Source organism: Theropithecus gelada, chromosome 6 (genome assembly GCF_003255815.1).
Source record: "Theropithecus gelada isolate Dixy chromosome 6, Tgel_1.0, whole genome shotgun sequence".
NCBI classification, from domain to species: domain Eukaryota; kingdom Metazoa; phylum Chordata; class Mammalia; order Primates; family Cercopithecidae; genus Theropithecus; species Theropithecus gelada.
This window is the reverse complement of record NC_037673.1, coordinates 135,716,446-135,728,518: the sequence shown is the minus strand read 5'-3', so window position 1 is coordinate 135,728,518 and position 12,073 is coordinate 135,716,446. Positions and strand designations below refer to the sequence as shown.

Genomic DNA, 12,073 nt, shown 5'->3' with positions numbered 1-12,073 from the left:
AGTTGATAGTTATTAAGTAGCTGGGATCTGATTGCTCTGTGATGTTTCAAATTTTCCCATCATGTAGGAAAACAAACTCTTCCATTTAAATCTCAAAAGCCAAATGGCCAATAAGCAGCAGCTACTTCTTATTTAACAACCCTGTCAAAGTTGAGCCAACTGAAATTGGTTCCGTTTTTGATAGGCAGGGGCAAGGAGTGAAGCTTGAAACGCATTTCGTCCTAATCAAAGGTAGGACTCCTGCTGCTCTTTGTATATACTCTTTTGGATCAGGTCCTTAGAAGAAACTTCTCATAGGCCGGGCACGGTGGCTCACACCTGTTGTCCCAACACTTTGGGAAAACAAAGTGGGCGGATAACTTGAGTCCAGGAGTTTGAGAGACTAGCCTGGGCAATATGGCAAAACCCCTCTACAAAAAATATAAAACTTAGCTGGGTGTGGTGGCGTGCACTTGTAGCCCCAGCTACTGTGGAGGCTGAGATGTGGGAATCACCTGAGACTCGGGAGGGAGATGGACGCTGCAGTAAGCCATGATTGCACCACAGCACTCCACCCTAGTGACAGTGAGACCCTGTCTCAACAACAAACAAGAAAACTTCAAAGGCAGGAGAAGACCAAAAACTTTAAGAATAAATCCTTTAAAATTAATATAATTGGGCTGGCTCACATCTGTAATCCCAGCACTTTGGGAGGCTGAGGCGGGTGGATCGCCTGAGGTCAGGAGTTCAAGACCAACCTCGCCAACACAGTGAAGCCCTGTCTCTACCAAAAAAAAAAAAAGAAGAAGAAAAAATAATTAGCCGGGCGTGGTGGTGGGCACCTGTAATTCCAATTCCAGCTACTTAAGAGGCTGAGAATAGTTTGAATCCGGGAGACAGAGGTTGCAGTGAGCTGAGATCGCACTATTGCATTCCAGCCTGGGCAGCAAGAATAAAACCATGTCTGCAAAAAAAAAAAAAAAAAAAAAAAAAAAAAAAAAATTCTCTTCAAAATTAATCATGTTACTTTCTCGACTGTTCTCATCAAGAATTTTTTCAACTAACCTCCATAGGGAGTTATTTGGACAAAAATTCTCTCAAGTTTCAGGCTATTACCCAATTACCAGTGCTTTAACTGAGATCCATCAGCAAGTTAGATCTGCCAGAGTGACAGAGAATTAACCATTTCCACTTTTCCATTCTCATTAAATTTCAGCAAACTAGCTGTTACCAAGCATCATCATTAGTTCCTATGTAAAGCTTGAGAGGTGCAAAATAAAGGAAAAACAAAGATAATAAACCACTTGACCAGGCAAAATGGCAAACTCCTGTTGTAGTTCTATTCCACTAACATTCCTTGCAATTTCTTACCATATCCCCAACAAAATTACAAAACTTTGTTTGGCTAAAAATAAAGGCTAACGGTATCTACGGCTCTGAAAGAGGTTGTCTCCCATAAATGATTTTTTTAAAAAAAGGTGACTATATAGTTTTTCCTTTAGTTTTAGCTTTGGAAAGAGTAGCAAAACCAGTACCTCAGGCAATAGTAACCAACCAAGCCAGGTAGGATCTGGTTACAATTACCTACCACCAACACATCTTCAGTTACAGGTAAAGTTCTCAAAGCTTGATCTCACTGACATTGCCATCACCTGGGAACTCGTTAAAAATGCACATCAGGTCGAGTGCGGTGGCTCACCCGAGAGCTGAGTGGGAGGCCGAGGCAGGAGGATTGAAGTCAGGAGTTTGAGACCAGCCTGGCCAACATGGTGAAACCCCGTCTCTACTAGAACTACAAAAACTGATTCAGCTGATCTGGCTGGTTAGGTAGGTGTCCCTTTACTCACTCACTGCTCCAAGTGTGTCCCTCCCGACCCTCCTGAAGCTGTGCAGTGTGTTGAAGAGGACAACCATCACCAATGGAGGACCGACCGGTCCTTTAAGGGTATACGTGTAGCTGGGTTTCCATTAAAACCTCCAAACAATCTCTCAAAAACGCAAATTATCAGTACTCATCCCAAACTTAAGAAATTAGAAAACATGGCAGGGAGCCAGCAATGCTTTAACCTGTAGGCAATTTTGATGCATGCAAACATTTGAAAACCGTTTTTTTGAGACACAGTCTCACTCTGTCGCCCAGGCTGGAGTGCAGTGGCACCATCTTGGCTCACTGCAAGCTCGGCCTCCCAGGTTCACGCCATTCTCCTGCCTCAGCCTCCTGAGTAGCTGGGACTACAGGTGCCCACCACCACGTCCGGCTAATTTTTTGTATTTTTAGTAGAGATGGGGTTTCACCGTATTAGCTAGGATGGTCTTGATCTCCTGACCTTGTGATCTGCCCACCTTGGCTTCCCAAAGCTGGGATTACAGGTGTTTGTCACCACACCCGGCTGCAAACAATTCGTTTTAAAGGAAAATAATTCCCATAACTGTTTGTGCACGAGTGTTGATTCCAAGAATCTTGACCTTATCACCTAATGGTCGAAGTAGGAGAGTACTTCAAACCCAGCTAGCTCAACAATGAGGTGAAGGTCTTCTGTCAGGGTATAAAACCACCTCAAACTCATTAAACACTGAATACCCAGGCTTTCAGCTACACTATGATGGAAGGCAACCAACAGACTATACCCAGAGCTGCTTCTGTCCTAGTGCAAGTTATCTTAAACAGCCCATATGCTGCTCTGCAGTGTCCCAGCAGATTTCTATTACATACCATGAGCTGCTTTTGTCACAAACTTTAGGCTGAAAAAAAATCCACTGTGAACAAAGCTAAAGTAACAAATTTAAGTACACTCTTCTCCCTGTATAACCTTACTACATGCCACAACATTCCATAGTTTACCATTTCCTTTTCCAGTCCCCATCACCTTAAAAAAAGGTGGCAGGGGAACCTGTCCTTAGGGAACTCAAATAATGGCTATTCCTAAAAAGCTATACAGAATGTTACCACTTAAAAATCACTGGAGGGGTTGGGTGCGGTGGCTCACGCCTGTAATCCCAGCACTCTGGGAGGCCAAGTAGATCACTTGAGGTCAGGAGTTTGAGACCAGCCTGGTCAACATGGTGAAACCCCACCTCTACTAAGAAAAACAGAAACATTAGCTGGGCATGGCGGTATGTACCTGTAGTCCCAGCTACCTGAGAGGCTGAGGTAGGAGAATTCAGCCGAGATCATCCCACTGCACTCCAGCCTGGGCAAGACAGTCTCAAATAAATATATCTCTAAAAGTATTGACGTACACACACGATGGTTGGAAATTCATACTCTTGAATAATATTTCAAACGAACTTATTTTTAGAATACTCAAAGCAATACTACAGCTATCCAATTAACGTCTTATAAAGGACACTCTCAGATCCCAAATTTACTAGCAATGGGTCAACAAAGAAGAATTATGAAACAAACCCAAGGTACTTCTAAAAGCTTCATTCACTTTTGTAGAATATAAGATTAAACTAAGGGCTGAAATAGCTGTAGGAAACATGTTCTCAAACTTTACAGCAAACTTAAGTGGAAACACTCCTATTAAAAAGAAGTTTTCTCATAATCTGAGGGCTGTTATAGATTTATCACTAACAGCTTATTATAACAATTTCTGATTTCTAAATGCTCTCAAACGTAGATAATAAAGTAAACAAAGCATTCTTTCCTTCAACTTGCTAAATCCAACAAAGTAAAAGCTATGAAAAAGCCATCACCAACAGGAAACACTGAAGAACTCCATTGTGCACATAGTGCTTTCTGTACTTGCTGTTAGTTAAAAATGGGAATTAAACAGAAGTGGGTAATTAGTAAAGGCTAAAATTGCAGAAATAACTGGCAAGGATTTTTTGTGCATGTCACATTAAAATCATCACCTGCTTTTCAATGGGAGAGACCATAAAATTTATCCAACTATTTGAAATATCCTTTAATGCATTTGGGTCTGAACATTTGAAAGACAATGCCTATCCTATTAAAACTTTGTTTCTTGGCCAGGGACGGTGGCTCACGCCTACAGTCCCAGCACTTAGGGAGGCTGAAGTGAGATCACTTGGGCCCAGGAATTCAAGACCAGCCAGGGCAACATGGCAAAGTCCCATCTATACAAAAAAACAAAAATTAGCCAGGCATAATGGCATGAGCCTGTATTCCCGGCTACTCGGGAGGCTGAGGTAGGAGGGTCATTTGAGCCCGGAGGCTGAGGTTGCAGAGAACTATGACTGTGCCACTGCATGCAGTCTGGGTGACAGTGCGAGACCCTGTTTCAGGGAAAAAAAAAAAAAAAAAAAAAAAACAACAAAACCTGTTTACAACAGATGATCCAATATACCAAGAAGCCCTACAAAATTATTTTGAAAAGTTGGCAGAACTAATTCTTGCTCATCCATATTATTTCCAATTGTACTGTTAAGTCAACAGTATGTCTAAACACAAGCTTTTGCTGTTTGTTCACCTGCAGTATTTTTAATTCATAAGGTTTTTAAAAACCACAAATGGCCTCACTTTTAGTTATGTAACAGGAACAAGAAATCCACCAGCAGCAAAATTTTTAAAACTCAGACCTTTAGCGGTAGTCTTTAGAACATTCACTCTAGATTTAAAAGTAATAAATTGTTAAAGCATGCACAAAGTTTAAGAGCGAATAAAAACCACAACTGACAAATATGTTGGTTAACATTCCAAACATGTATAACCAATGAACATGGCCTAGGGTTTTTTTATTGGTATTCACTTCAGTAACTTGAATCCACAGATATAAGCAGTATATAACCAGAAAGTTACAAGTAAACACAAATTATACATGCAAATTTCTGTTCACAAAGGTCACATGTGCAGGTACATGAATTAGAAGCGTGCATCTAGGATTATGGCCAAACTGTTTTAAAAATGCAGAAATGTAAAATTACATCTTGAAAATATGAAGAGATGGTCTACACACTTCAAAAATCAAATGTTGCTTATACCAGAGATGTATGACAATTACGGGATTCAAGTGACAAGCAGTAAGATCTCAAAAATTAATACTGGTCAAAGAGAACGGGAATATTTTTACATTTCACTGAAAATACATTGACTACTAGAATACGAAATCTAGCAGGAACTCAGGGAAAAAATTACAAAATCTAAAGCCAATTACTTAATATTTCTTATTACCTAAACAACAGCATGACATTAACAGAAAACTGCACCTGCATTTGAATCGCCAATCTCACGTTAATGAAGTTCTCCAAAAATGAAATGCAACCAAAACAGGTTCAAACTCCAAATCAAAGTCTGCAAGGCTCAGATTAAAACATGGAATGTTTCAGATGAAAGTAATAAAAATACTATTGGTTTTGTTCTTTATTGAATGGAATAAAATGTTGACATTTCTTTGAAACTTGGAACTACTAAATTTCATTTTTCCAAATGGTTCTACATTTCTTTCTTAGTGGTGCAAGTTGTCTTAAGTAGCTTAGGAAGTCAATCTCTACAAAGTATTTCTGTCCGTTGCCATTTTGATAAAACAAAAACTATTCATTAACTTAACCATATGTGTATTTTTTTTTGCTATAACACTTAACACATGAACAGACATCTATTATTTCTCCACTAAAACAAAAGAGTACAATAGTTTTCTTCTAACTATCAGTATTGTATTTAAAAAAGGTTAACATTAAAAACGAAGAACCATTATTTTCTTTGAAATCATTAAATCTTCTTGCACATCTTAAGTTTCCTTCTTCTGTCTGCGTTCTTCTGCCAATTTATTCAGAAATTTCTAAAAAGAGAGAGAGAATTAACGCCATTAAGTCATAGAGAAACACAGCAAAATGGATTAATTCCAAAACCAAGTATCTTATATCCAAGTTTAGGGACTTAAACTATAATTTTGTCAATATTTTCAACAATTAGTTAATCCTTACTAGCACACAAAAACTGTTTCAGGACATTACAATAAGGCATGGGGAAAAAATGCTAAAAGGTAAAAAAAAAAAAAAAAAAAAAAAAAAGGGAATTCGAATGTTATAATTAAGCCTACATTTTAGAGATAAGAAAACAAAGACCACAGTCACACTGAACTGACAGTACCCCAAGAACTATGGGTCTAAATGACATGCACTTTTATTTTATTTATTTATTTTTTTTGAGACAGAGGTTTGCTCTGTTGCCCAGGCTGGAGTGCAGTGGCGTGATCTCGGCTCACTGCAACCTCCACCTCCCAGGTTCAACTGATCTCCTGCCTCAACCTCCCAAGTAACTGGGATTCCAGGCACCTGCCATCATGCCCAGCTAATTTTTTTGAACTTTTGGTAGAGACAAGGTTTTCACTGTGTTGGTCAGGCTGGTCTCAAACTCCTGATCTCAGGTGATCTGCCCGTCTCCACCTCCCAAAGCGCTGAGATTACATGCATGAGCTACCACATCTGGCCTCAAAGCACTATTCATTAAATCACCTGAACAAACATTTTCTTGCCAGGCCAGCAGTAAATATTTTAGACTCATTGAGCCATTCGGTCTTAACTACTCAATCCTGCACTCCATTATAAACTAAAACAACTATAGATGACACTTAAATGATTATGGATGTGGGTTCTAGTAAAACCTTACAAAAGCAGATGACTGAGCAACAAGTATAGCTTGCTGACCCCTGCCATTAAACCTGGGACTTCTAGAGTCTCTAGACACAGGAGCTCCATTAAGACACTAATGGAAGTACAAAAGACATATTCAAAAATCTAATCTAAAATGTCCAAAGTATCTTTCCATCTCATTGGAATTTATCAACTTAATATAGTTAATGCAAAATAGTACGAATTAAAAGCCGTTATATCCTTTAAAGAAAAAAAAACAAAACACCCCACACAAACATCCAGTTAGGAAATTATGAATATACCATTAGCAAGTTACTGTATTGCTTAATAGTTTCTTGATGAAGGTGACAAAGTTTCTTTAAAATACAAGGAAATAATAGGCCATCACGCCCGTAATCTCAGCACTTTGGGAGGCTGAGGCAGGCGGATCACTTGAGGTCAGGAGTTCGAGACCAGCCTGGCTAACATGGTGAAACCCCATTTCTCCTAAAAATACATAAAATTAGCTGGGTATGGCGGCATGTGCCTGTAATCCCAGCTACTCGGGAGCCTGAGGCAGGAGAATTGCTTGAACCCAGGAGGCAGAGGTTGCAGTGAGCTGAGATTGTGCCGTTGTACTCCAGCTTGGGCAACAAGAGCAACTCCGTCTCAAAAAAATAAATAAAATATAAGGAAATAATAAAAGGAGCCACAAGAAGCACCAAGCAATCTTTTATATTATTTCCATATTCTTCTCAACAATACATACAGTTTTTGACCCCAAACAGCTTAAAATCAAAGCAGATAAAAATATTTGTACCAGGGCAGGCACTGTGGCTCAGGCCTGTAATCCCAGCACTTTGGGAGGCCGAGGCAGGCGGATCACCTGAAGCTGGGAGTTCCAGACCAGCCTGACTAACATGGAGAAACCCCATCTCTACTAAAAATACAAAACTAGCCAGGCGTGGTGGTGCATGCCTGTAATGCCAGCTGCTCAGGAGGCTGAGGCAAGAGAATGGCTTGAACCCAGGAGGGGGTGTTGGGGTGAGCCAAAATCACACCACTGCACTCCAGCCCTGGGCAACAAGAGCAAAACGGTCTCAAAAAAATAAAAATAAAATAATTGTACTACATTGCTGCTACCATTGCAAATAACCGCAATTCTTTCTTCATATACAGCATGGTAAGAGACATATAGGTGGCAAAGAGCAGTTACATTAAAAAACAAAACAACAACAACAAAAAAACAGACGTTGATACACAGCCAGGAACCTAAATTATTTCCAAAGTTAAAGATTACATTCATCCATTTAGTCAACACAGAACATATCTAAAGACTGAATAACTATAGTTAACTTATTATAAAGCAGTGTGAAAAACCAAGGTATCTATAATTGAGTTGTTTAGCAACTACTTTTAAGTTTCAGTCATTATTTCAACAGGTAGTCCAAAGAAGCTGATAATTACAAAAACAAACTTCAATATATCTCAACAGGAATTATTCTTTAGTGATGTTGTGGTTTATATATTTACGCCTTTGATCTTTATATTCTTTTGGTCATAAAAATAACTGAAGTGTCATTATCAATAATTTCAATATTAAAAAATTATTTAATATGAATGGTCATACAACTTTTAGTATTCAGACTCCCAGCATCTTCCAAATTAGAGATACAGCCCAACAACAATTTGAGAATACCTGAGTAAGTTTAATTCTATCACAGAATTTATAACATGGTTAGAAAACACTAAATTGTTACGTAACAAGGGCAAACTATGACAAGAGGCTCAACAGATGTTTCCATAATCCATCAATAAAGAAAGAAAGGGCCGGGTGCAGTGGCTCATGCCTGTAATTCCAGCACTTTGGGAGGCTGAAGTGGGCAGATCACCAGAGGTCAGGAGTTCAAGACCAGCCAGCCTGGCCAACATGGTGAAACCCTATTTCTACTAAAAATACAAAAATTAGCTGGGTGTGGTGGTGTATGCCTGTAATCTCAACTACTTGGGAGGCTGAGGCAGGAGAACTGCTTGAACCCTGGAGGTAGAGGTTACAGTGAGCCAAGATCACACCATTGTACTCAAACCTTGGCGACAAGAGTGAAACTCTGTCTCAAAAAAGAAAAAAGCAAATAAAAAGTTATCTTCAGGATAAAGCACTGCATTGAGTCTAGAGAGAAGACTATACACATTTTACTTATATATCCCACTTACTTCCATAACTTGTTAAGTTTTCACAAAAGAACTCTCCTGTTTTACATTCAGCCTTACCTTTAATTTCTGATAATGAGGAAGGCTGCTGCAATGAGTATTCTTTGCAACTTCTTCATTTGTATAAAAGAGGGAACACAGCTTACAGTAAAACCCTGTTTTAGGTATCACATAGTCTATACCTAGAAACACAAACATACATTCTTACAAATCAAACTGAAGATTTTATTTAGTATTCACAATTTTACCTGTCAACATAATTTAAATGAAACATGTTTCTGAGAAGTTCAATACAGCCTTAGAAAACAAAAACAAAAACAGAACCATATTTTGCTTTTACCTAATTGATGTTTGAGGTCCCACCTAACTGTATTCTTAAAAAGAAATATAATACAGAAAAACAACACAGAAAGGCAAAACAAAAGCATGTGCAACTTGCAGGAAATTTTATGAGGAGAAAAGGGAACACATTGTGGGATGACAACAGAAAATAATACAAAATCAGAGACATGTATAAGAGAAAAATATGTCAATTAAGATTTATAAATTGTTCCCTATAGAAACAAAGGAAATTTAAAATGCTATCACAGTTTATATAAGACCAACTTTAAAAACTTATTTTAAAACCTAAGAGTTTGTTTTGAGGACAGTGAGGAAGGTGAAGAACAAAGACTTAAATCTCACCAACAGGAACATTGGGCTGATATGGTCCAATTCTATACTCATCTGGGATTGCATAGTCCTCCTTGTTCTCATCACTTTGACCATCTGCGTTTTCACTTGTATCTTTGTTGGGATCATCAGCGTTCTCAGCAGATTCAGCACCTGGTTCTGTGTTTTCCTCATTTTTAATTCCATTTTCCAACGCTGCTTCGTTTTCTTGATCAAGTTCCTCGATCTTGTCCACCTTAATTTCAACCAAACCATCATCATTTTTGTCACCAGATTTAAATGCCATGCCCGATTTACGAAGTTTCTGAAGTTCCGAATCTTCCTCATCACCAACCTCATCTAGAGTGACAAAACCTTCCATACTCCCTGGGAAACGACGCTGTTAAGAAAGACAAATTTACTCTGCAACAATTATCCTGCAGCATCCCTTCCATCTGCTTTACTTGAAGGGAAATGGATAGCGTCTTTGCCTTTTTTTTTTTTTTTTTTTTTCCCAGACGGAGTCTCGCTCTGTTGCCCAGGCTGGAGTGCAGTGGCATGATCTCTGCTCACTGCAAGCTCCTCCTCCTGGGTTCACGCCATTCTCCTGCTTCAGCCTCTCAAGTAGCTAGGACTACAGGCCCCTGCCACCATGCCCGGCTAATTTTTTTGTATTTTTAGTAGAGACGGTGTTTCACCATGTTAGCCAGGATGGTCTCAATCTCCTGATCTTGTGATCGGCCCGCCTCGGCCTCCCAAAGTGCTAGGATTACAGGCGTGAGCCACCACGTCCGGCAGCGTCTTTGTCTTTATTCATTAGCTCAAAATAATAACTTCTTCCTTTCTCCCAAAAAATTACTGATAATTTGAAAAATAATTTAGTTTATTTTAAAACTAAAAAATGGAAGGTCTGCCTCACACAAAGAGCAGAAGTTAAATGAGGTAACAATATTCACATTTTATCTTTTCTGAGACTACAATGCTGCTAGTGAATGTGTAAAAAACTTGATTTGGTAAAAGTTGAGCAATGTCCTTTGTAAGACAGTATATTACAAATACCTACTCTTTAGAGCAAACGCTCAGTTTCAAATAGTGTAATGGCTAAAAAACCAAGCTCTGGGCCAGGCACAGTGGCTCACGCCTGTAATCCCAGCACTCTGGGAGGCTGAGGTGAGCGGATCACTCTGAGATCAGGAGTTCAAGACCAGCCAGGCCAACATGGCAAAACCCCGTCTCTACTGAAAATACAAAAATTAGCCTGGTGTGGTGCTGGGCGCCTGTAATCCCAGCTACTTGGGAGGCTGAGGCAGGAGAACTTGAACCTGGGAGGTGGAGGCTGCAGTGAGCCGAGATCATGCCACTGCACTCCAGCCTGGGTGACAGAGTGACTTCATCTCAAAAAAAAAAAAAAAAAAAAAAAAATCATGCTCTGAAGAATAACTGCCTAAATTTTGGCTCTGTGTCTTATAGGATTATTTAACTTCTCCATACTTCGATTTTCCTCGTTTATGGAATGGAGATAACAACAGTACGAGCTACATATGGTTATTGTGAGGATTAAATTAATAAATGTGTATATATAGATATAAAAAGAACTTAGAAAAATGGCATTAAATGCCATTAAACGTAATTATTAGCATTTATAAATGTAAACATAATGATCAGCTCTAGTTAGAAAAATAAAGGAAGTTATTTGACCAAGCCATCAAATAAAAACCCAGAGGTAAATACTGGTTTCGAGTTGAACGTTACAGAAAAAGAACCAACGGAATATGGAACAGGATGGCAAAAATTTCATTTCACTCTACTTGTTTTTCTTGAGACAGAGTCTCGCTCTTGTCACCCAGGCTGGAGTACAGTGGTGTGATCTTCGCTAGCCTCCCAGATTCAAGCAATTCTCCTGCCTCAGCCTTTCTGAGTAGCTGCTACAGGTATGTGCCACCACACCCGGCTAATTTTTGTATTTTTAATAGAGCTGGGGTTTCACCATGTTGGTTCTGAACTCAAGGCCTCCAGTGATCTGCCGGGCCTCCCAAAGTGCTGGGATTACAGGCGTGACCCAATGGGCCTGGGCTGACTCCGAAATTTTATGAGTCATTTAACATAAAAAGTTTGCTTCAAAGGCATTTTAATGCCCTACTCCTTAAGCAAGGCAGGCAGCACAATGTGGGTCTTTTGTTTTACTCTTCTTTACACCGCGTGTATTTCTATATTTATATTCACTTTATATGTGTCTTCTAAATGACTTACATGTTCAAATAATATTGTTTTAAAAGATACTAAAGTATCTGACCAGGCCAACATATCTCAAATAGGAAAAATTATTCAATAATTTTTGAATGAGTGGCAAAAGTTTTAACTATCTTGGGTCAATTAACTTACTGCAAGGGCCGGGCGCGGTGGCTCAAGCCTGTAATCCCAGCACTTTGGGAGGCCGAGACGGGCAGATCACGAGGTCAGGAGATCGAGACCATCCTGGCTAACCCGGTGAAACCGCGTTTCTACTAAAAAATACAAAAAACTAGCCGGGCGAGGTGGCGGGCGCCTGTAGTCCCAGCTGCTCGGGAGGCTGAGGCAGGAGAATGGCGTGAACCCGGGAGGCGGAGCTTGCAGTGAGCTGAGATCCGGCCACTGCACTCCAGCCCGGGCGACAGAGCGAGACTCCGTCTCAAAAAAAAAAAAAAAAAAAAAAAAA

At 39.6% G+C, this 12,073-nt stretch overlaps 1 protein-coding gene across 6 annotated transcripts in view; it reads right to left on the bottom strand.

Annotated features, from left to right (window-relative positions):
• Positions 1-3,706: 3,706 nt before the first annotated feature.
• Positions 3,707-12,073, bottom strand: part of MATR3 (matrin 3) — a 67,199-nt gene continuing 58,832 nt past the window's right edge. For 5 of the 6 annotated variants that reach the window (XM_025388787.1, XM_025388788.1, XM_025388785.1 and 2 more), the window contains 3 exons: positions 9,412-9,634; positions 8,788-8,909; positions 4,406-5,723 (listed from right to left, as the gene is read on the bottom strand). In XM_025388787.1, coding sequence (XP_025244572.1) covers positions 5,673-5,723; positions 8,788-8,909; positions 9,412-9,634 — 396 coding nt within the window. In that variant the 3' untranslated portion in view covers positions 4,406-5,672. Of the gene's footprint in view, positions 5,724-8,787; positions 8,910-9,411; positions 9,779-12,073 lie in introns of all 6 variants that reach the window. The other variant, XM_025388784.1, reaches the window with a different exon arrangement.